The sequence below is a fragment of the Drosophila ananassae genome, chromosome 3R (genome assembly GCF_017639315.1).
Source record: "Drosophila ananassae strain 14024-0371.13 chromosome 3R, ASM1763931v2, whole genome shotgun sequence".
NCBI classification, from domain to species: Eukaryota; Metazoa; Arthropoda; class Insecta; order Diptera; family Drosophilidae; genus Drosophila; species Drosophila ananassae.
The window spans coordinates 22098503-22121962 of NC_057930.1; the positions used below are offsets into that span (position 1 = coordinate 22098503).

A 23460-nucleotide genomic window follows, 5' to 3' on the forward strand; every position below is an offset into this window, starting at 1 on the left:
CACTGGGGTCGCTCGGGCATCTGCTATGTATGTAAAATTTACTTTTGAAAAAGATTTTCAAACGCCGGAGAAGTTGCCTAATCAGAAACAGTATCATTCGAGCGTCGGAGCTATATAGTCCGGTTCTATTTACCTCCGTAGTCGTGATGACGTGATCGCAGCTGTTACAGTTTAAAAAACCACCTTAATTTTGCATTCCCAAAAATGACACGCCAGTTAATTGCGGACAGCTTAAACGTTGTGATCGTTGAGTTACAGTGAAAACGGCCACAACCCCAAGTTCAAATACCACTCCTACAAATTCATCAGAGAATCAACAGACTTACTTGGGCTTATCAATAGACTGACAGGCGAACCGGTTTGCCCAATAGACTTCAAGCCGCCAATTGGATAATACTTGGAATAGTTCCAATTTAGACATGGGCCAGAAGCTAACGTGTTGCAGGAAATGCGAGGAGTGGCTGGATTGGCAAAGAAATGAAGACGAGCCCAAGCTGCGTATACGTAATATCAATGCCAATTATTTGGCAGTAGGTCCCAATAAAGATATAACAGGTTGGTAATAATTTTTCAATTTCAAAAACCTTCAGGTCCTGTTCCCATTTGATAAAATCTTTCATATTTTCAAAAAATTGATTTATTTTATAGCTTACGTGCCATATAATTTGATTTGATCTTTGAGTTTTGCTCGGCAAACGTTCGAAAATTGATTTTCTTTGTAGCAGTCGAACAATTATGCATTCTGTTCTGTAGTTTTCGCCTTTTATGAATGCAAATTTGTTGCCGTGGGTGTTAGACACTCATAGTTGACTGCCCACAGTGGGGGTATTACCCATTAAATTGCTCATAACATGCCAGCAAATTTTTCAAGATTCAATTCCAAAATAAACAAACACCTGCCTGGAACAACAATTGGCCAAAAAAATGTGATATTTATATAGAAATTAATGATAAACATGCAATGAAATGATTAATAAGAGCACGATGATGCCTTTAATAACCAAATGCAAATTAATGATGGGGTTCCGCTTGAGAAAACAATTTGGAGAGCACTCTGTACCCGTTTTGAATCAAGATGTTGGCAATCAACGATGACGTAGTTGCTGGTAACCACAGCTTCTGTGGTCCGTCAACAACGGGTCCATCCAAAGCCAAAACATAATTACTAATAACCCGAGAGATGTGGAGAATCTTAGAGAGAATGAGTATCTTTTTATTTGAAATTGGAGAGACGAACGCAAGCGAAACTATCTGGTAGAACCAATAATTTCCGATCAGTTGAGTTTCAAACGTCGCGCTGTTCGCACGAACACGGTACCAGTCCGAGTATCTGAAAGATACAAAACGCTCTTCGAAGCGCAGTTTCGTTTCCGTTAGTCTCATTCTGCCTTGGTTGGGGCTTTTGTGCTAACCGTAACACATTAATCGCGTCTCAAAACGGTCTTTATTGTTACCAGAATCGTATAAGCCGGAAACTAGAAATGAGTTACTGGTATCGGAACTATGCCCCAAGCTGGTTACAGAAATGGTGGCACACAAATAATCCCCCCCGAAGAGTGAATCCCTTTCGTAGTACTCGACCACTGGCCAATATTGAAGGTATTCTTCTAAGAAGTTCCACGAAATATTTGTGAATCATAATAATTCGATTTTAATTGGTTCGGTCTTTATTCAAACCTATGACTTCACTTTCGAGGGTTTTGTTTTTTATTTTAAATTCTTTCGGTTGGCTGTCGGACGGGTTTTAAGGTTTCAGAACCAAAACAAAATAAAATAAACATTTGTTTAATTCACTTGTTCAAATCAAGAGAGGATTTTAAATTCACGGTAGATGACTTCATTGATTATTTTTATTTTTAATATATTATTTTTGTTTTTAGACAAACATTGTCAGATTAAAAGTTCACCCTTAATGATCTCTGAGAGTGACATACACATGTTGTTAAGTGCTATAATTATTTTCAAATAATTTGAATAGTTTTCTCTATTTATTTTATTTTTGGTAAATAGTTTTTAGACTATGACTTCATTATATGTGCCTTTGTTTTGTTTCCGTTTTGGAATTTGCCTGCTGGCTGGTTTGACACGTTCCGGAGGTTTCTGCTATTTTGCAAAAATATTAGCATATATCCACACAATATTTCAGAACTACACACTTTCAATATTCAAACAAATATTTGATATGTTTAATTTATTTGCTTTAACACTTTGCTAAGAATTTTTTCTAAAAACAGCATCTATCAGGAAAATGAAACACATGCCACTACTTATACTATATGCAATAAAATTTAAATTGAAATGATTTATGAAATAGATACCTTAGTTTCCGTCGGAATCTTTTGATGTCCATGGGGAAATCTATTTCTAGATTCAGCTATATGACCCCAAGCCACCTAAGTAAATTGATTTTGATAAGTTATGCCCTTTATTGAACTTTCCAAAAAAAATATCAAATGCTTCACTTAAAAAGCTTCACTTATTTTTCAAAGAATTCTAGCCTCCAATAAGCAAAAAGCAAATATCTATTTTGATTGGCAAAGTAAGAAGAATAAATCGTTGGTTTCTCAAAAATATTAATTTTAGATTTATGAGGCAAGGTGTCTTAATCCATAATAACAAGAAACTTTTTCTCTTTTATTTCAAAATTTCATGCAAAATATTCACTTTTAGTTTCCCAGCAGCTGCAGCTAAAAATTTGAAATAAAATTACTTAATTCTTATAGAATTCTTAAAGCTTCTTTTTTAAGCTACTTGTGTGTTTTTTATTTAAGTTACTATATTTGTTTTTTAGTGAGGCGTTGGCGTCACTTTGATTGTCTTCCGAGACAATTAATTGCCTTGGCATTGATCTTTTGGTCACTGCGGCACAAGTTTTCTATGTTTATGGCCAAAGGCGATTAGTCAATATGTGTCTCTGGGATTCGCGGGTCTTGACAGGCCATTTGCTTCATGATATCATAGTCTTCCCAAGAAAACATTGGCCACAATAAGATCGTCGGATATCCCGCCCCCAAACCGATGACAGACTTTGTTCAGACCCTGTCGAAATGCTAATTATTGCTCATCTAGAGATTAACAATTTAAAGATACATATTTTTTAAATGCAGTAGTTCCCGCCAATCCAGAAGGTCTTAAGCTTAAAACACTGATCTTTAAAAAAAACTGATTCCTTTAACCTTTTTTTTAGATTCTGCCAACTCTGCTGTGCTGGGAGTAGTAAGGATAGACCCCTGCCTGGAGGACAACCACGATGAGCACCATACGAGCCACTTTTATGCCGCGGCTGCCAAGGAAGCCCTCATCGTGAGGAGAGGAGAACCCTTCCGACTCCGCATCCACTTCAATCGCGACTATAGTCCCAGCAAAGATGCCATAAGTTTTATTTTCAGTGTGGCGGATGATGTCAGGCCGAGTCCTGGCCATGGAACGCTCACAGCCTTGGTGCCCCACGATGGTATCGACTACCTGGGTGACACCCTCGAGTGGGGAGCTGGAATTGAGTCCCACGAAGGGCAAATCCTTACCGTCCTCATCAAGCCGCCATCGACTTGCCCGGTGACCGAATGGAGATTGGATATTGACACCAAGCTCTTGGGAGATGGCTCCAAAAGCTATCCCTTGCCTCTGCCCTTGTATGTGCTTTTTAATCCTTGGTGTCCGGAGGATCAGGTGTACCTGAAGGATCACGATCAGCGAAAGGAATATGTGATGCACGATACGACTTTGATTTGGAGAGGATCCTACAATAGATTGCGTCCATCGGTCTGGAAAATTGGACAATTCGAGAGGCATGTGTTGGAGTGCAGCTTGAAGGTCCTGGGAACAGTGGGAAGGATTCCACCGGCCTACAGGGGCGATCCTGTGCGGGTCGCCCGAGCCCTGTCCGCCTTGGTGAACTCCGTGGACGATGATGGTGTGTTGCTGGGAAATTGGTCAGAGGACTTCTCCGGCGGAGTGGCACCCACCAAGTGGACCGGTTCAGCGGAGATCCTCCAGCAGTTCTACAAAACCCAGAGATCTGTGAAGTTCGCCCAGTGCTGGAACTTTAGCGGTGTACTGGCCACCATTGCCAGGAGTCTGGGTATTCCTGCCAGGATTATCACCTGCTACTCCTCCGCCCACGACACCCAGGCCTCCCTAACTGTGGATGTTTTCATCGATGAGAACAACAAGAAACTGGAGGCGGAGACCACGGACTCCATTTGGAACTACCATGTGTGGAATGAGCTATGGATGCAGCGTCCTGATCTGGGAGTGGGTGTCAACGGCTCCTACGACGGCTGGCAGGTGGTGGATGCCACACCACAGGAAGCATCCGACAATATGTACCGCGTCGGTCCTGCTTCCGTCCTGGCCGTAAAACACGGCGAGATCCTGCGACCCTTTGATGGAGGCTTCGTCTTTGCCGAGGTTAATGCGGACAAGCTCTACTGGCGCTACAATGGACCCAGTCAGCCCCTGAAACTCCTGCGCAAGGATACTCTGGCCATTGGCCATCTAATAAGCACCAAGGCTGTACTGAAATGGGAGAGGGAGGACATCACGGACAGCTACAAACACGCCGAACGCTCCGAGGAGGAGAGGAGCACTATGCTCAAGGCCCTCAAGCAATCCCGTCACGCCTTCAGTCGGTACTACCTGAATGACAATTTCAATGAAGTTGAATTCGACATGGAGCTCAAGGACGACATCAAGGTGGGCGAGAACTTCAGTGTGGTCCTGAAAGTGACCAACAAAAGCGAAAGTCGCGTCCACTTGGCCACAGGACAGATCAGTTGCGATGCTGTCCTCTACACCGGAGTGGGCGCCGTGGAGGTGAAGTCCTTGGGCTTTGAACTGGACCTTCAACCCAAGAGCAGCGACTACGTTCGCATGGAGGTCATCTTTGAGGAGTACTACGAGAAACTATCCTCCCAGGCCTCCTTCCAAATTTCGGTCGCCGCCAAGGTCAAGGACACGGACTACGACTACTATGCACAGGATGACTTCCGGGTTCGCAAGCCGGACATTAAATTCCAACTTGGCGAGGCCAGCATTGTGGCCCAAAAGGAGCTTGACGTGATTGTGCGACTGGTCAACCCTCTTCCCATTCCCCTGCACAAAGGAGTCTTTACAGTGGAGGGTCCTGGCATTGAACAGCCTCTGAAGTTTAAGGTAAGCTTGTTCTTCCAGTCTTCTATATTTTTGTCAGAAAACATTAGATTCTTGAGCGAAATATGCCAAATGCTGGTTTTTCGTATGTGGCCCCAAGCCATGCCCATATCTTTGCCATTTCGCATCCGATTCTTGAGCGGAATACCCCAAAGGATTTGTGTTTCGATTCTCCATCAATCTGCGTCCAAATCCCAGAACAAAATTTTCGATCGATATTTTTTCAATTTTTCTGATGGAGCCCCTTGCCAAATGCTGGTTTTTCGTATGTGGCCCCAAGCCATGCCCATATCTTTGCCATTTCGCATCTGATTCTTGAGCGGAATACCCCAAACGATTTGTATTTCGATTCTCCGTCAATCTACCTCAAAATCCCAGAACAAAATTTTCGATCGATATTTTTTCAATTTTTCTGATGGAGCCCCTTGCCAAATGCTGGTTTTTCGTATGTGGCCCCAAGCCATGCCCATATCTTTGCCATTTCGCATCTGATTCTTGAGCGGAATACCCCAAACGATTTGTATTTCGATTCTCCATCAATCTACCTCAAAATCCCAGAACAACATTTTCGATCGATATTTTTTCAATTTTTCTGATGGAGCCCCTTGCCAAATGCTGGTTTTTCGTATGTGGCCCCAAGCCATGCCCATATTTTTGCCAATTCGCATCCGATTCTTGAGCGGAATACCCCAAACGATTTGTATTTCGATTCTCCATCAATCTACCTCAAAATCCCAGGACAAAATTTTCGATCGATATTTTTTCAATTTTTCTGATGGAGCCCCTTGCCAAATGCTGGTTTTTCGTATGTGGCCCCAAGCCATGCCCATATCTTTGCCATTTCGCATCCGATTCTTGCGCGGAATACCTCAAACGATTTGTATTTCGATTCTCCATCAATCTACCTCAAAATCCCAGAACGAAATTTTCGATCGATATTTTTTCAATTTTTCTGATGGAGCCCCTTGCCAAATGCTGGTTTTTCGTATGTGGCCCCAAGCCATGCCCATATTTTTGCCAATTCGCATCCGATTCTTGAGCGGAATACCTCAAACGATTTGTATTTCGATTCTCCATCAATCTACCTCAAAATCCCAGAACGAAATTTTCGATCGATATTTTTTCAATTTTTCTGATGGAGCCCCTTGCCAAATGCTGGTTTTTCGTATGTGGCCCCAAGCCATGCCCATATTTTTGCCAATTCGCATCCGATTCTTGAGCGGAATACCCCAAACGATTTGTATTTCGATTCCTCATCAATCTACCCCAAAATCCCAGCACGAAATTTTCGATCGATATTTTTTCAATTTTTCTGATGGAGCCCCTTGCCAAATGCTGGTTTTTCGTATGTGGCCCCAAGCCATGCCCATATCTTTGCCATTTCGCATCCGATTCTTGAGCGGAATACCCCAAACGATTTGTATTTCGATTCTCCATCAATCTACCTCAAAATCCCAGAACAACATTTTCGATCGATATTTTTTCAATTTTTCTGATGGAGCCCCTTGCCAAATGCTGGTTTTTCGTATGTGGCCCCAAGCCATGCCCATATTTTTGCCAATTCGCATCCGATTCTTGAGCGGAATACCCCAAACGATTTGTATTTCGATTCTCCATCAATCTACCTCAAAATCCCAGAACAAAATTTTCGATCGATATTTTTTCAATTTTTCTTGCCCCTTGCCAAATGCTGGTTTTTCGTATGTGGCCCCAAGCCATGCCCATATCTTTGCCATTTCGCATCTGATTCTTGAGCGGAATGCCCCAAACGATTTGTATTTCGATTCTCCGTCAATCTACCTCAAAATCCCAGAACGAAATTTTCGATCGATATTTTTTCAATTTTTCTGATGGAGCCCCTTGCCAAATGCTGGTTTTTCGTATGTGGCCCCAAGCCATGCCTATATCTATGCCATTTAGCTTCCGATTCTTAAACATAATAACTGAATTGATTGGAATATTGTGGTCTGTTTCTTAGAAATTAAATTTTCCTCTGTTTTCCATAATTAATTGGTATATTTTTACCCTTCAGATCGCCGAGATCCCAGTGGGTGGCACTGCGGCAGCAACTTTTAAGTACACTCCCCCCTATGCGGGCCGTGGCACCATGCTGGCCAAGTTTACCTCCAAGGAGCTGGACGACGTGGATGGCTACAAGCACTACGAGATTGAACCTCGCCCGGAGGATCTTCTCCAGCCCAATGGAAGCCATCGTAGAAGCAATATTATTCGCCGACGCACCGATGTTATTCCCTAAGCTAACCTCTTTAGAAACCAGATTCTTTTTGTATTTTTAGATATAGTTATTTGTTGTAAATAAATTTAATAATACATATTAATTTTTGATATTTAAAAACGAGATAATAGTTTAGTTGCTTAGAATTTCATCAATTCCCAGGGCATAAGTTGGTTTGTTGGCCGTTTTAACAAAGAATATACCCCTAGCATTCCGAGGAACAGGATCGCCCATAAGGATCTTGCCGCCAGTACAGTTTTTACCCTTGAGTTCATCAAGTCCTGAACAGGGAACACCGTAAAATCCTTTTGGCGAGTTGATAGATTCCGCATAATATTCATAGGATCGTCCATGACTGCAGCCAGCTGGAAAATACAATTATTACCAAAAATCCAAATTATTTCTAAAATGGAAATGTTACTAAAAATCTGAGATAACTCCTTGCATCCTGGTTGTGGTGGTCCGCCTCCGTTTGGATAAAAGTCTACCATTCCAATCGGTTTCCGGAAACCCAAATATCCAGCACAACTATGAATGACATCCACAAAGTTGGCATCCGTATCGTCCAAATGGTTTTCGGGTCCAATGCAATCTTCAAAAGCGGGACGTGCGGGATCCAAGCCAGTTATGCGATTAACTCTGTATTTTGTATAGGATCCAGCATAACCCATTATATGAGCTCCCAGACTGTGACCTATTAGATGTATTCTCTGGCGGTATAATAATAAATATTTATCATTTTTTAAATTTTGTAAAGAAAAGGCACTACCTTTGGATCTGCATCCTTTTCCTCAACCAGAAGATCTATCAGTTTCGCCACTGCTCTGCCCACTTGCACCGTATATCGAGCCGGGGTGAGATAATAAATATTATCCGCCTGATCCTTCCAATTAATGGCAAACACATTCACCTGACCCCGTTCTATGTAGGCTCCACGAATCGATTGAATGGAATTACTCATGGTGCTGGACTTCCAGCCATGCACCAGGATTTTAGTGTCCAGATCGGGATTAAACTTCTCGGCCATTTCTTGCCAGGTGTCGCGTTTGTGTCGCTGGGGGAACTCGAAATTATTATCATCTATCCAGAAATCGGCACTGGAACTGGAGTCACTAAAAAATAAGAGTTTGGGGAAAGTTTTCAAAAGGTTTCTAAAGATTTATATGGAAATTTACCTTCCATAAAGTTCAAACTTAATAAGTTGCGGCAAATTAATGCGATTTTCTGGAGGAGGCTCCACCAAGTAGGCCACCTCGGGCTTTCCCTCCCCATTGGGCATGTAGATCCAGGTCTTGTTGTAATCCTCCTGATTCAGAGCCACCTCGCCACGTATGCCAACTGAAAGAAGACAAGAAAAGGGCGTAAATAAAATATCTTACATTATTTTAAAAGAAAATTTACAAAGCAGGAGCACGGGTCGCACCACCTGGGCTAGGGCCGCAAACCCGGTGATGAGCCACTGCACCACCACAAAGGTGGTGGAGACCTCGTTACGGCAGGGATTTATGACATTGCAGATGCAAGCTAACGCATTGGAGGACATCTTGACCAGGTGACCGTCGATCTTCAACTGATCGGACATCGGACTGGAGGCCTCAAGCTCATTAAGACGGCTGACGCATTAGTAATCCTCGAAACCGGTTCCGACCCAGCAATTAATTCTTGGCCTGGAGCACTTTAATTACTCAACCTGGCAGCAGGGCAGGGTTGTGTTGGCTCAAATCTCGGTCAGCAGACAAAAGCCCAATCCCAGCAAATTCGCCGATCCCACGTATGAAAACTTACCCATCCAGGCAAGGGTTAACCCAAAAAGCCAGTGTAGTTGCAACATCTCGTTAACAATTATACTGTAACTCTAACTCTAGTGAGGCAAGTTCGTATTTTATAATGCCTAGCTGGTCTATGATAAACTAGAACAGGGCCAAGTGCCAATCAAGACTGCAGTGTGGCTTTAACTATGAGCCAGGTTGAAGCCTCTGTTTTGGGAGTCTTATCAAGGGTCTCAGCGGGATGTCGAAGGTACGGCACTGTTTAATTAGGTTGGAGATAGTTTTGCGATGCATACTAATAAAAAACAAGTACATTGCCCCTTTTAATTAGGAGGGAAATACCATTAAAATTAAAAGAAAATCTTAATTTTTACAAATTTATTTTACAGAATAAATATTTTAAAAAATAAGTAACAACTTTCAAATATAAATCAGGAAATAAGAAATTAACTCTTTTTAAATTTTTTTGAATAGTTCTACACATAAGATTAGTTAATTTATTTTATTTAATTTAACAGAATATTTAACAGAAAGATATGGCGGGCAACAAAGTTTAACATTTAACAGGTTAACATAAGTTGGCAGCACTAAACGGTAAACGATAGACAGCGTTAGAGATGTGTTTCCAGAATATATCGATACATCGATGCTTCTCTCATCTATGATATGCGTCACTTTTAGAAACGCCGCGAAGTTATTATTTGCACAAGAATCTCTCCCGCTTACACCGAATTACACGAAACCTTAATATGTCGGCCACCTCTCAAAAGTACAGGAATTTCGTGGCTGAGCCCATGGGCGACAAGGCGGTGACTGAGTTGGCTGGAATCGGCGACACTCTGGGTGGACGGCTCATAGAAGCAGGGTTCGACAAGGTGCGTATGTATAAATATGATGACGCCATGTGCGCAAATAAACAAAGTGCCTCCGAATGTTTACACTTTCAATCCGACATTGTTTTTCACAGGCATACACTGTTCTGGGCCAGTATCTGGTCCTTAAGAAGGACGAGGAACTCTTCAAGGACTGGATGAAGGAGGTCTGTCACGCCAGCTCGAAACAAGCGTCGGACTGCTACAACTGCCTGAACGATTGGTGCGAGGAGTTCTTGTAAAATATCCTAACCCGAAGCTAATCAAAGCAATTAATTATAAGACTTTCCTTCACGGTTTTTTTAAATGTTAAGATGTAATGTTCAGTTGTCACAGATCCTGCCTGTGGTACAGTTCCGTTTGGCTACAAATGTAATTTATATTCCATCTTTTTTAACCTGTACAATAAAAAATAATAGCATATATCCTGAATGTACTCCACACTGGCACATATCTCCGTTTATGTAATTTATTAACCATCCTGCATTATTTACAAAGCGAGAAGAGAGTGAATAAAGTTTATATGTATTTCTTAAGTAATAAAATTGGAATAAAAAAAAATGCTATAATTGATTCCCCGTGGGCGTTGATATTTGCTGGGTAGATGCTTGCTTGCTACATCTCATCCAGCTGCACCAGCAGATTCTGTAATGTGAGCATGTACAGAGAGGTTCTATGAAATGAAATACTGTTCTCTGTGTATGATTTAGCTGACATGCAATGTTAATTGCGAGAAATCATATTCAAATTTTAATTCAAACTTCAACGTACACTTCAATTATTCGATATTTTTCACCAATTTATCGAATAGTTTCCCCGCCATGAATAACCGATTAAGAGCGGCATCTCTTTCCATCTCTAGTTTCCTAGCGAAACAAGTAAAATTCCCTAGCGAATGCGAAAAATGCCGCCAATTGTGTATGAAACATTTATATATTTATCAGTATATCGATAGAAATTCCATATATCGATATTGTAAACGCAGTTCCAAGTATCGGAACATTAACTCTCCCATCTCTATTTTACTGACGAGAATTACGCGTGAAAATACCAATGAAAATCAAGAGGAAAATCTCGCAATATAGCCAAGCGGTGCAGTAAAGTGCAAAGTAAGCGAAGCAGATCGGCTTGGGCCAACGCAAAGCCCCAAATGCAGAAACCGCACACGCCGAATTCAACAAAGTGAAAATATTCGGTGTAGAGTCCTATGTGCTGGTGTGTGTGTGTGTTTTTCTTTGTATATAGACTTGAGACAACCGTGCGAGGCGGGCCGCGAGTGCGAGCGAGAGGACTGCTGTGGTGTGGCTGTGTTATTTCAGATTCTGAAATAAATCCGCATTAAATCGAATTGAATCGACTTTTATCAGAGTCGAGACTTTCCCCATAGTTGATTAGTAATTAAAAATAAAAAAAAAAAACGGGCGCAGCCAGCTCTTAAACCCGCCCTATGGACGAAAACGGTGCCGTTTTTTGGGAGCCCTCGTAGCCCCCGACTCGCCGTCTCGATATTAGTTTGCTCGCCCCAAAACGAAAGGTAGCAACAACGTTTCCTTGGAAAAAGCTGTAAATAGTAAACAAAATTGTCAAGTAAACGGGCAGAAGCTATTGAAAGGTTCGAGAGTTCGAGTGCGTTGGCAGCGGCTGCCCAGCGACCAAAATCCCAAGGCGGTGCACTGGGCTAGCTAGAGAAACGGACAAAAGCCAAAGAAAACACTAAAAAAAAACTAATAATAATAAAGAAAATAACACAAAACACTCAATATTAAGAGCTCTCTCCGCCCAAAATCCGTAATCGTCTCCGAAATCCGTGCCTTGTGTGCCATTCAAATTTCCCTGCCAGTGGTGAGTGTCAGTTAGTTTTCCGTCAAATCTAGCCAATTTTTCCGTATCCATACTCCGGTATCCTCGGAAAAATTCCAACTCCGTCATTACATCAGCTGTTTTGCACCGCCTTTTGTGCTATAATTTAGCCTTTTTCCGTTGTTCGCGGGTCGCGTGTGACGTTGTTGTACCGTAAAACGAGTGAGAGAGTCAGTGAGATAGAGAGAGAGTCGTTGGAAAGCGGGCGAGAGAAAGCACTGAAGGGCACGGTGCACGGAGCACGGAGCGGGGGCGGTTCCGGTGCGAGAGAGGGTAGTAAGAATATAGTAGATAGGGCGGTTAGTGTGAGCGCGTGCAAGCGAGAAGGAGCCAGGGAGTCCAAGAGAGCGAGAGCGAGTGTCCTGTTGGAGCTCCATCTCTCTGTGTCCCCCCGGCTCCACTCCTGTGTGCGGAAAATTCAATGACCTCATTTGTCTCATGTACGGAACTTTGCCTTTTTTTTCCCCCCCGCTCTCCCCTTACTCTCCAACCATCTATAAACGACGAAAATCGAAGAACAGGACTAACAGGAACACCAGCGACAAGGAACGACCAACGGAAAAACAAGTTTGAGAGCCAATAAACAAAGGATATAACGCACTGGGCAGCACCACGCAGAAGGCAACGGTAGCGGCATCGGCAGCAGGATAAAGAAAAATCATATTTTTTTGAAGCTGGAACAGGAGGAGCAGCAGCAGCAGCACGATAACGAGCTTAGGAGCCGCAGGAGCAGCAAGCAAGTAACCATACCAGAGCGACGTTAACCAATGGGCACCAATTCGGGAGCCACCGCTGGCATAAATAACAAGCCGGTTGGCGGCGGTGCGGGAGCAGGCGTCCTTGGCGGTGTTAATTCGTCGATCGGCGGTGTATTATCCAACAGCCTGGGCGGCGGAGGAGGCGGCGGCAGTGGCGGTCTGAGCATCAGCGGTCTCAACGCTGGTGGGCAGAACGCCAATGTGGGCGGCTTGGTCACCGGCATGGGAAACGTTGGCGACGATAGCAATAACGGTATGGCCGGTGGCGGCGGACCAAACAATCAGCAGGCAACAACGCCCCAATACACAATACCGGGCATATTGCACTTCATTCAGCACGAATGGTCGCGTTTTGAACTGGAGCGCTCACAATGGGACGTGGACAGGGCCGAATTGCAGGTGAGTCCATAATATCTATTTATAATCTCTCTAAAAATCAATAAGTAGTTTGTAGTTTTTAGTTTGTTTAAAAAAAATTAAGAAATATTTTTCTTGTTAGTCATTGTATTTTAGAAAGTAAACTTAATCACTAACTAACTTAGTCACACCAATTAAGACATTTCGATTTTTTTAAATTTTTTTTTTTAGCCATGGAGTTCGGTTTTGGGGGTGTCCTTGTCCACCTTACCGAGGGCACACTTTCCATTTCAATGATTTTTTTTCAGCGAGGTGCTAATGCATGAACGAACATGCAAGGAAATGGGAAAGGGACGGGAAGGAGCGCCAAGGAGGAGGGCTTGTCTCTGCATGCAAGCGAATCGAGGCAACCAATTGGCGTAATCGAGTTTCTGCTCTGCTTCCCCTCCGCACCTCCCCCCAAAAAGAGCCTTATAGCCAAAAATAATGTACATTTGTAACTGTAAAAAGAGGGGTGAAGAGTGATACCCCCTTATCATCAGTTTCAACGTCTCTACTTACACCTTATCGCTTTCACCTGTCAACCGGGTTGATCCTAGCCAATCAGACTTATTACGTCGCATCCCCCCTGCCTCTGGAGTTCAGACATTCCGTTACGCTCCAAATGCAACGTGACATTCAAATCTTTCTCTCTCTCGCACTTTGCATCTCTCCCGCAAGCGAGCGGAAAATGGCAAAAAAAAAACGAGTTAACACAACGCACATTTGTCGCCGAGTGGAGCCGGGCCGGAGCTGGGATTTATGAACCTGTTCGCCTTGTTTGCCGTTTTGGCCAAAAACGAACCACAAGTTCGAGTGGGCAGAAGCAGCACCAGCAGCAACCAACCCACTGGACGCCATTTTAGTTTCGAGGGGGGGCACTGTTCCCGCTCCCTTTTGCTCCCTCCCCCACCCCCTCTTCCATGCCCGTCTTCTATTTCCGTCCACATATTTTTGTGTGTCAGTGTCGACTGCACTGCCCGATGGCAACGTCCTTGCCTCACAGAATGTTGGTGTTTCTTCTCGTGAATGCATCCATCCACTTCCACTTCCTACTGGGCCGGCTTTTCCTGCTGTTGGCATCTGTCAGGCAATTACCAAGTACAGTGGGGACTAGATAATAATTGTTTATTAATTACTTAATGATTATTTTGCTTTTAATGCGAGGTCTCTCTCATTTCCTTTCTGTTTGATTAAAGTTCTAAATAACTAGTAGGTAGACTTTTACAGCCCCCACTGTACTATTCAATTAACACTTGTAGCCCCCAACACTGGCGTCAAGAAATGACGCGACAGCTGCTAATAAATTTTCAATCATTTCTCTCTAAAGTACTTCGCTGTGTGGGAATGCAATTTTTTGAGAAAACCAACGCTTTCATATTAATAATTCTATTTATATAACTAGTAGTACTTGTAGTATTCATTTCCCCCAACGCATTTATGTAATATATTCTTGAAAAAGACCTATTCCATGGCAATGATTTCCTCAGAATTGTAAATCAAAGGGTCCATCTTCAGGGCCATTAGGTAACAAATGCGCCTTTGTCATGGAATTCGTAATGTCTAATTGCTTGGGAGTGCGAACTAGTTGCATGTCCGCTGATGATTAGTGGTGAGCCTGCCACCGCTTAGGAGGCGTGTTGGCGTGCTCACCTTCGTACCTCTTTGTTGCCATCCATACCATATTTCCATTTATTTTGGAATATCCGCCAACAGCACTGCTTCTAATTAGCCAGCTTAAGGAGCCAAACGAAATGCCATTGAGCTGTAATTTAAATGCATAACATGTTTCCATTAACAAAACCAGCACAAAGAATCGCACTTTTCTCTCCTCTCTAGTTCGGCTCTCTCTCTCTATTGTTGTTGTTAGTTTTGGTTCTGAGCTTCACTCATTCAGCGGATATGCGTTTGCTTATCACAGGCGAGGGCGAAAAAATAGGAACTACTCATATATACAATTGATATCAAATTAATCGAGATTAATACGTTAAAAATTCTATCTTTAAAGTTTAAATTTAATATTTTTTAAAGAATATCATCTATAAAAAAAAAAAGTCCTATATTTCCTACCACTACTGTTGATTGTATGGTTGCCGCCCACTTCTCCCTCTATTGTGTGGCAGAAGGAGGGGGTGCTAGGGAGAACTAGGAGAAACAAAAGGAAAAGTTTTCATTCCTTTACGCACCTTTGCTCCCCGCAACTGTGTCAGGTGCAGGGCCACCCACTTTTGGGTCCACCCTTCCAACTGTTCACCGAATTGCGCAGTCATAACTGCACACACACAGACACTGTTGCTACGCTTCGTGAATGAACATGAAATGGGTGGAGTGGGATGGGTGATGTAAAAAGGGGGGTGAAGCAACTATACATTGCAATTTTTACGCAGAAAGCTTAAATCCTCCCTCCCTCCCCCATCCAGCTAATTGGGGCCAGCATGTAATTTTTATTTTCTTTTTTCTTTTTTTTTTTATAATTAATTGAATTTAATTGTTTTTTTGACGCAGCGGAGCGTCAATTATGGCAAACGCAACTGGAATGCAACGGCAGGAAATTAGGGTGGCCATTAGGGGGGACAACGCCATATGGTAGAGTTTTAACTAGCGATACTAATTGAGTTTCTATAATTTCTATGAGAGATTTATGACACACATTAGTCACTAACTAGCTAATTGTAATAAAAATATTAATTAAAAAATATCCTTATTTTTTGCAGGCTCGCATCGCTATGCTCCTTGGCGAACGCAAGTGCTTGGAAAGCCTCAAATCTGACCTGACGCGCCGCATCAAAATGCTGGAGTACGCCCTGCGTCAGGAGAGAGCCAAATTTTATCGGCTCAAATACGGCACCGATCCGCCGCAACTTAATGAGTTCAAGCCCTCGAACGAGGATGCATCTTTGGCCGGTGAGGTGGCCACCGATTCGGAGGTACCATACAGCAGTGTTTCCAACACCACGTGGCGACAGGGCAGACAAATGTTGCGCCAATATCTGGCCGAGATCGGCTACACAGACAACATCATCGATGTACGCTCGAATCGAGTGCGTTCGATCCTTGGATTGAATAATAATGCAGAGCATGATGGCAGTGGCGGTGGACTGGGCGGATTGGGTGGTGGAACTGGTGGCACTGGCACTGGCACCGGTGGCGAGAACCTCAATCCGAACATCAATGGAAACGAGAGCAACAAACGCGCCTCGGAGACAGAAGGTAGGATGATTGTGTTAATACCCCCCCTGTTGGGAGATTTGAATAATTTGCTCACATTAGGCCGTCATACTCCCGCTAAAAAAGTGCAACAATCGATCGACGAGATCATCGTGGACACCGAGGCGGCTGTGATGGCGAACTTTGAGTTCCTGGGCCCCAATGAGATGTCCGATGATGACGAAATATCCGACGACCTGGAAATGGTGGCAACCGACAATGATGACACAGATGTCAAAATGGCCAAGAGGGCCAAATCTGGCAAGGATATGCTAACCGAAGGTAGGTCCTTATTACAGGATCTAGATCCTGTTTAGCCCTAGCCCTCTCTCCCCGCATGGGCCCGCCTCGCAATCACGCATTTTGGTTTATTTTTTCTTGAGATTTTTTGCCAAATCTTAGCCATATATTCCATATATATGGATATAAAAATAAATTCGATGTTTTGCTCCAGCTATCCCAGCTCCAGCTCCCATGTCCTTTGTAGAAAATCAATTGTAGCTTCTGTTGTCTGGCTTATTGTCTTATGATTTTTGTTTCTGCTTTTGTTTCTTTGGCAATCAAACACCTTCTGCTACGCTCGTGTGTGTAGATCTTGAGGCCGAAGTGGGAGAGCAGCTCTTGAACGAAATGAATCTTATGAACGAAGGTGCTGTGCGATGGATCTGCTTATATTTTAATCAATAAACTGCCATAAAGGATGTCATAAAGGAAGTCCATCTCATACTAACAATAGATAGCTCCCCTTATGACACCTTAAAGTTCAAATGACATTATTAATAATTATAGTTTTTGTTCATCTTCCCACAGAGGTGGACGGCTCCCTGGGACTGGGCGAGCTGGCCCAGCTAACGGTCAATAATGAATCAGATGGAGCTTACGACACAAACTCTAAGGATGGTACTGGCGGCAGTGCCGGCGGTGCTGGTTACCGCAAAACCTGGAACGCCAAATATACACTTCGCTCCCACTTTGATGGCGTACGCTCGTTGATTTTCCATCCGGAGGAGCCGGTACTGATCACCGCCTCTGAGGATCATACGCTTAAATTGTGGAATCTGCAAAAGACCGTACAGGCCAAGAAGTCAGCCAGCCTGGACGTAGAACCGCTATACACGTTCCGTGCCCACACTGGCCCTGTTTTGTGTTTGGGGATGTCGCCCAGCGGCGAGACATGCTACTCAGGTGGATTGGATGGCAATATTGAATGCTGGCAGCTGCCATCACCGAATATCGATCCGTACGACTGTTATGAACCGAACGTACACTCCGGCACCCTCGAGGGTCATACAGATGCCGTATGGGGCCTGACCACGATGCAGAGTAATATTGTGTCTTGCTCGGCCGATGGCACTGTCAAGCTGTGGTCGCCGTTCAACAAAGAGCCACTGCTACGCACTTACTCGGCATCGGAGGCAGAGGGTGCGCCCTCGTCGGTGGACTTTGTGCGGAATGAGGTGGATCACATTGTGGTGGCGTACAACAGTGCACACTGCATCGTCTATGATACGGAAACGGGCAAGCAAGTGGTGCGGCTGGAGGCGGCGCAAGAGATGTCCGGCAATACGGGGAAGTTCATCAACAAAGTGGTATCGCATCCGACACTACCCATCACGATTACGGCCCACGAGGATCGTCATATTCGCTTCTGGGACAACACATCCGGTACACTGATCCATTCAATGGTGGCGCATTTGGAGCCAGTTACCTCGTTGGCCGTGGATGCGCACGGTCTGTATTTGTTATCCGGCTCGCATGATTGCTCGATACGGCTGTGGAATCTGGACAATAAAACGTGCGTGCAGGAGATAACAGCGCACCGCAAGAAGTTCGACGAAAGTATATTCGATGTGGCCTTCCATGCCACCAAGCCGTATATCGCCAGTGCCGGGGCTGATGGCCTCGCCAAGGTGTTTGTCTAAAAAAAAAAAAGGATAATAGAGACGAACACCACAATCACAACCGACAACCACAACCACCACCACCACCATGCACACCCAACGGATAGTAAGAATTCAGAATTCCGAATAGAGTATCCAGAAGAAGAAAAAGAAAAAAAAAACCCGTGTGTGCAGGAATAAGTCTGCAGGATGTTCTGTACGCAGTTGCAGGATGCAGAAACCACAGCCAGCAGCTCACAGCTAAGCGATTACGAGTTCAAGTTAAATAATTATACATACATTATATATATATAAACTATACATTTAAATCTAATTATACTTCAACCGAGAACAAACAAAAAAACAAACAAAGTATGCATACGCAAGCGGGGATAAAAAAAAAACTAAGCAACTAAAAACATAAAAAAAAGAAAAAACATTAATTCAAAATGTGAAACGGCATTTCGAGAAAGTCAAGTAGGGAGATAATACGTGTGTAATCTAGGAAAGTAACTATGAAGCAATGCTAATGTGCAGCATATATACCCTCAAATAAGTGCAACACATCAATAAAAATTATGTATTTGTTAACAAACAAACAAACAAACAACTGTAGCAGCAAAAAAACAAAAAAAGGATCTTGATCTTGTCAGTATGATGGAAGTCATACTCAAAATTGATATTTCTTTTTTTTTTTATATTAGTTTCCCTGGCACTTGCACAGCGATTGTTCAGATATATTGCCTGTAAATCAGCTCGGCTTCCTGTACATTTTATATACACCCATATATATATATATATGTGCATATATACATAACATATATACTTAATCAGTAGATCGCCTGGCTGGTCGATGTCTCACATGGTAACTAACACGAACCCTCGCTGTGAAAGTGCTCCTGCAGAAGGCGAGTCCTGTTGGAAGGAAGAATATTGAATGAAACACTTACGTAACTATATGTAGACGATCAAATTCTGTAGACTAAGCGAACGGATACCGCATATGCATATAACCATGTATTTCCCCCCGACTCCATATTAGCGGATGGTCGAGAAAAAAATTGTAAATTAATATTAATTAGAGGGCAGTAGTAGTTGTCGTTGCGGTGAGATATGAGGCAAGGAGTAAGTAGGCGGGGCTTATATATATTTATTTCAAAGTAGCGATGCGATGCGAAAATGGAGCAAACTTTACTAATTATTAAGTGCAAACATGAAAAAGCTTATATATAATTTTTAATTGTCATTTAAATGGGGAGTAACGCAATGCTTGATATTGAGAACCACGATGAGATCGGTGTGCAGATGCAGATGCAGATACCAGATACAGATATAAATAATAATAATTGCAGGCAAGCTATAAAAACCGTATGCTAAGCTATTTATTTAATTTATGCCTAGTATTATAACGATGGAAAAATGAAAACTAAAAGAAAAATGTTGGCGCCAATCGCCGATCCAATGGATTTCGTAGTTGAATATAAATTAGATTCGCTTATCGATGAATGCGTACTCGTAATTTTAATCAATTAAAAAATCAACGTTGGATGATCAGATATATATACAAAAAAAATATGTGACTTGAACGTGAAAGCCGAGCAACTCAATATTAGTTCTTAGTATTAACAATTATTATAATTATGTGAAGCCTTTCACCGACACTCTCCACACAAAACATTATATATAACATAAATATATATATATATAAAAAAAAGCTAAAGTTGATATTCGAAACCGATGAATCAGAATCAAAAAACAAACGTGTACACACCAAGCAAATCCTCTTTTTTATTTTATTTTAATTATGTATTTTAATTTACACCCTTAGTTGTTATGATCGAAAATCGAATCACCTTCTGGATGGTTCAGCCGATAATGAAGATTACGATGATAATAGTTGAAGTGGATGGTTACTGATGGATATCTAGTTCTAGATAGATATCCACTTACCTCCACAAAAAATAAAAACAGTTATCTAGCAGATATATACATTTATCTATACATAAATCTATTGATTTCTAATTTTAATTGTAAATTTTTGATTTTTATTACCATGTATTTTTATTTTAAATAAAGTTTTACAAAATGAATCTGTGTGACTTGCGCCTGCGCCTGCCTTTTGATTTTCCAATTTTTCAAAAACCATTTATTTTTGATTCCAAATCTCCACCAGCAAAGATTTAATTAGAAAACCCGAAAAAAACGTTGTAGACTTGCAGCTGGCTCTCGTGTTTGCAACAAAAAACTAAAAAAAAAAATTAAATTGAAACGCAAAAACAAAAATCGGTTGCCTTTTCATTTTTGGAAAAGTTTTTCGCTGCTGGCAGCATTTTGGGTTTTTCGAAAATTTTTTATTTTCATTCAGAATTTTTGCAATGCAAACCGGGCAAACGAATCGCACACAACTCGAATATTTTGTTTTTCGAACCGTTTACAAAATCCACTGCCGTAATAAGGGAAAAACACCAGCAAAAAAATGCATGAGTTTCTTTTCACAAATGACTAGAATCTCCCAACATTATATATATAACAAAAAAAGAGGAAAGGAAAAATAAGCTAAAATGTTGTAATAAAAATATAAAATAATAATTAAATACAAAAACATAAATTGAGAATGGAATTTGACTAAGCCAAGGAGAAAACGCTAAGCATTACTCAACTAAGTCGTAATAAAAGTTCATTGTAGATTTGAGCATATAGGAAAGGTCCCAGGATCCTAAAGGTACAGAAAACCCAGCACATAAGTTTATACATACATATAAAAGTTAAAAAACAAAATTGCATATTAACTGAAAAAAATAACGATACTTTTATAACAAATCGATGAAGTAAAAAGAATACTCGAAGAAATACCATTCACATTTCATGTTAAGATATAATAAAGTAAATAAATAAAATATTTAAACATAAAAATGGAGATTTATTTTTTATTTCAGTTAATTCATTGCGATTAAAAATAATAATTTAAATTTCAAAAAGCTGCCCCCACTTTAACTGACACAAAATTTTTATTTTGCTCATATCTGCGTGATCTAATTTTTAGACCTAATTACATATACGTAGGTTGGTCACACTGAAAGCTCTAATAGGACAGATGATAAAAACATTAAAATTATGGATAATATTGTAGGAGATATGGACAAATCAGAGGTAAAGCGAGTACATATGCTCCTATTACAGAAAGCTAAAGGAGTAGGGATCTTTCAGATACCGCCTCTCAACCAAAAGCGCATCCTGGCCTTCGTGAATCACTTTCTGGTCAGCACCTGCACTTTTCTGAATGAATTCGCTCTGGGATGCGAAACAAAGTTTGTGCAAATGGAGCGGCAGCTGCAGAAAACGGAGGCCTCCCTCGTAATCCTGGAGGCGAAGTTGGCCTCCATACCCACCGAACAAACTGCCCACGAAGAATCTAAACCCGAGGAAGCTAAAGCCAGTGACCCAATCTCCCATCCCACCGAGGAGGATCTTACAGAAACGGAAGCTCAATCGCCGCCGGAACCTGCCGGCGTGCGAGCTTGCGAGGATGTGCGGTACAGGAAGTTCTTTAAAATGCTGCATGTGGGGGTCCCGGCGCCAGCCGTTAAAATTAAAATGCAATCCGAAGGCCTGGAGCCCAGGATTCTCGAGTAAGATCCTCCCAATCCAGTCATCCAGAAAATGAATATTAATCCTTTTATCCTTCAGCACTCCCGACCTTATCCTTGCCGACGGTATCCTTGAGTAACCGACTGCCACTTTGTGATATAGCACTTGTTGCTACCATTCTTTTTTACCATTTTTTTTCTTCAAATAAACATTTTGTACAGCTTACGTCTACAATTTAATTTGTTTTATTTCCCGCCGTGTGTAGCGGCGCATGTGAAAGAAAACATCTTAAAAAACACTTCGTTTAGCAAAAAAGATTTCCGGGTGGAACGAGGAGCTTAGAACTGGATCATCTGTCCCTTGCGCTTCTTGTCACCTCCCAGCTCGAAGTGCTTGCAACGCTTCAGGGGAGTCTGCTTGCGGTACTTGCACTCAGTGCACTCCATACGCAGCACAATTTTCTTGGTGGTCTTGGCCTGTAAATCAAAAGATTAGGTATTAGTATATATATTATATATCTTAATACTATATAGGAGTTTTGGGTAATGGAGTGTCTGAAGCTGCAGGTGGGGCGTTGTGTCTGTGGCATCCACAACGCCGCCTTCGCGGCCACACCAGTGCAATAACAGTTTTAATCTGGCACAGTTTGATCCCGCCAAAAAGCCGAATGCCCATTGGGCGCAGCAATCTAGTTCTACTAAGTGCCATTATCCGATTTCCAAAGCTTTCGAGAGTTATCTTGGAGTGGGGAAATCTACCAAAGCCTCCCAAAGAGGGAAATCTTTTTTACTTCTCTCAAAAGTCTCGGTTGCCGGTCATCTTTAAAAGTAATTCTTTTTGAGACATTGATGAACTGGAAAATCTTACCTTCTTCCTGAAGATGGGCTTGGTCTGACCACCGAAACCCTGCTGCTTCCTGTCGTAACGTCTCCTGCCCTGGGCGCCCTTGCGCTCCTTGGACTTCTTGTACTGCGTTACCTTGTGCAGCTTGTGGACCTTGCACTTCTTGCAGAAAGTGCGACGTTGTTTTGGTACGTTCACCTATGAAATGACACAATAAACAAACAATTAGTTTAATAATTTTTCAATTTTACAAGCGCCACAAAATGGCAAATTTTCGTAGCAGAATAAAACCCACTCGGAGCACATCTCGACACTAAATTTTCCACTTAAAACACAGTCCGAAATGCACTTTGTGCAATCGCATTGTCTTTTCCGTAAGATATCCATTATTAAAGCCGATGCTCGACGATTTTACGGAAGCAAAAAGGGTGCTTACCATCTTGTTTTCTTGAGCGGCACAAAAAGAAGGAATTAGAGATGGGCAGGGAATTAGACTTTTTCAAAACATCGGTAAAATTGGCTGACCACACTAAAAATTGAAAATTAATGAGGGTCACACTATTTCTTCTCCAATGATGACCATTTTCCTTGTTTTAAATAGTTTTTTCATGTTTTTTGCTCAAATTGTTTACCATTTATCCAAAATGAAACATCTTTTCTATTTCCTAACATTTTACTGGATTCATTTTTGGTGTAAAAAGTATCCATAGGCGCATCCATGCGGCCAAAAATGGCCTAGTATTAAACGAATAGAGTTTTTTCGTATTTTATTATCTTTTTTAAAGTTTTTTTTATCTTCAGTTTGTATTTTTTTCCAACACAAAATGTTTAAATCTTTGTAATTTGTAAATATTTTGTTTGAATTAAAAATTGTTTAATTTGGCAGCATTGTTTTCTTTG

At 41.9% G+C, this 23460-nt stretch overlaps 6 protein-coding genes across 19 annotated transcripts; 4 read left to right on the forward strand and 2 right to left on the reverse strand.

Annotated features, from left to right (window-relative positions):
* Positions 1-96: 96 nt before the first annotated feature.
* Positions 97-7510, forward strand: LOC6497394 (annulin). Of its 2 annotated transcripts, none has more exons than XM_001962135.4 (3): positions 97-555; positions 3188-5154; positions 7184-7510. In XM_001962135.4, exons 1-3 carry the CDS (start codon positions 420-422, stop codon positions 7406-7408), a joined length of 2328 nt encoding a protein of 775 aa, XP_001962171.1. In that variant the 5' UTR covers positions 97-419; the 3' UTR covers positions 7409-7510. The 2 variants fall into 2 exon arrangements, with proteins under 2 accessions (XP_001962171.1, XP_014761677.1); XM_014906191.3 differs by lacking the exon at positions 97-555 and adding an exon at positions 1247-1599.
* LOC6498144 (inactive pancreatic lipase-related protein 1) lies at positions 7458-9338 on the reverse strand. 2 transcript variants are annotated; one of them, XM_014906500.3, is made up of 5 exons: positions 9173-9338; positions 8563-8725; positions 8157-8499; positions 7809-8097; positions 7458-7752 (listed from the first exon to the last, which is right to left on the reverse strand). In XM_014906500.3, exons 1-5 carry the CDS (start codon positions 9216-9218, stop codon positions 7520-7522), a joined length of 1074 nt encoding a protein of 357 aa, XP_014761986.1. In that variant the 5' UTR covers positions 9219-9338; the 3' UTR covers positions 7458-7519. The 2 variants fall into 2 exon arrangements, with proteins under 2 accessions (XP_014761986.1, XP_001962170.2); XM_001962134.3 differs by lacking the exon at positions 9173-9338 and adding an exon at positions 8789-8970.
* A 445-nt stretch (positions 9339-9783) lies between these two features.
* LOC6497395 (barrier-to-autointegration factor) lies at positions 9784-10464 on the forward strand. The gene is made up of 2 exons (XM_001962133.4): positions 9784-10031; positions 10124-10464. The coding sequence occupies exons 1-2, from the start codon at positions 9906-9908 to the stop codon at positions 10268-10270; spliced, it is 273 nt and encodes a 90-aa protein (XP_001962169.1). The 5' UTR covers positions 9784-9905; the 3' UTR covers positions 10271-10464.
* Positions 10465-10992: 528 nt separating this feature from the next.
* LOC6497396 (striatin-4) lies at positions 10993-18445 on the forward strand. 12 transcript variants are annotated; one of them, XM_014906199.3, is made up of 6 exons: positions 10993-11137; positions 12410-13045; positions 15757-16252; positions 16313-16531; positions 16842-16898; positions 17060-18445. In XM_014906199.3, the coding sequence occupies exons 2-6, from the start codon at positions 12656-12658 to the stop codon at positions 18169-18171; spliced, it is 2274 nt and encodes a 757-aa protein (XP_014761685.1). In that variant the 5' UTR covers positions 10993-11137; positions 12410-12655; the 3' UTR covers positions 18172-18445. The 12 variants fall into 12 exon arrangements, with proteins under 12 accessions (XP_014761685.1, XP_014761681.1, XP_032307332.1 ...); XM_014906195.3 differs by having other exon boundaries at positions 10997-11137; positions 12405-13045; XM_032451441.2 differs by having other exon boundaries at positions 10997-11137; positions 12405-13045; positions 16337-16531.
* A 2704-nt stretch (positions 18446-21149) lies between these two features.
* Positions 21150-22072, forward strand: LOC6497397 (WASH complex subunit 3). Its single transcript, XM_001962131.4, has 3 exons — positions 21150-21279; positions 21337-21758; positions 21817-22072. Exons 1-3 carry the CDS (start codon positions 21244-21246, stop codon positions 21854-21856), a joined length of 498 nt encoding a protein of 165 aa, XP_001962167.2. The 5' UTR covers positions 21150-21243; the 3' UTR covers positions 21857-22072.
* LOC6498143 (60S ribosomal protein L44) lies at positions 21947-23116 on the reverse strand. The gene is made up of 3 exons (XM_001962130.4): positions 22997-23116; positions 22585-22758; positions 21947-22193 (listed from the first exon to the last, which is right to left on the reverse strand). The coding sequence occupies exons 1-3, from the start codon at positions 22997-22999 to the stop codon at positions 22056-22058; spliced, it is 315 nt and encodes a 104-aa protein (XP_001962166.1). The 5' UTR covers positions 23000-23116; the 3' UTR covers positions 21947-22055.
* Between the last annotated feature and the right edge of the window lie 344 nt (positions 23117-23460).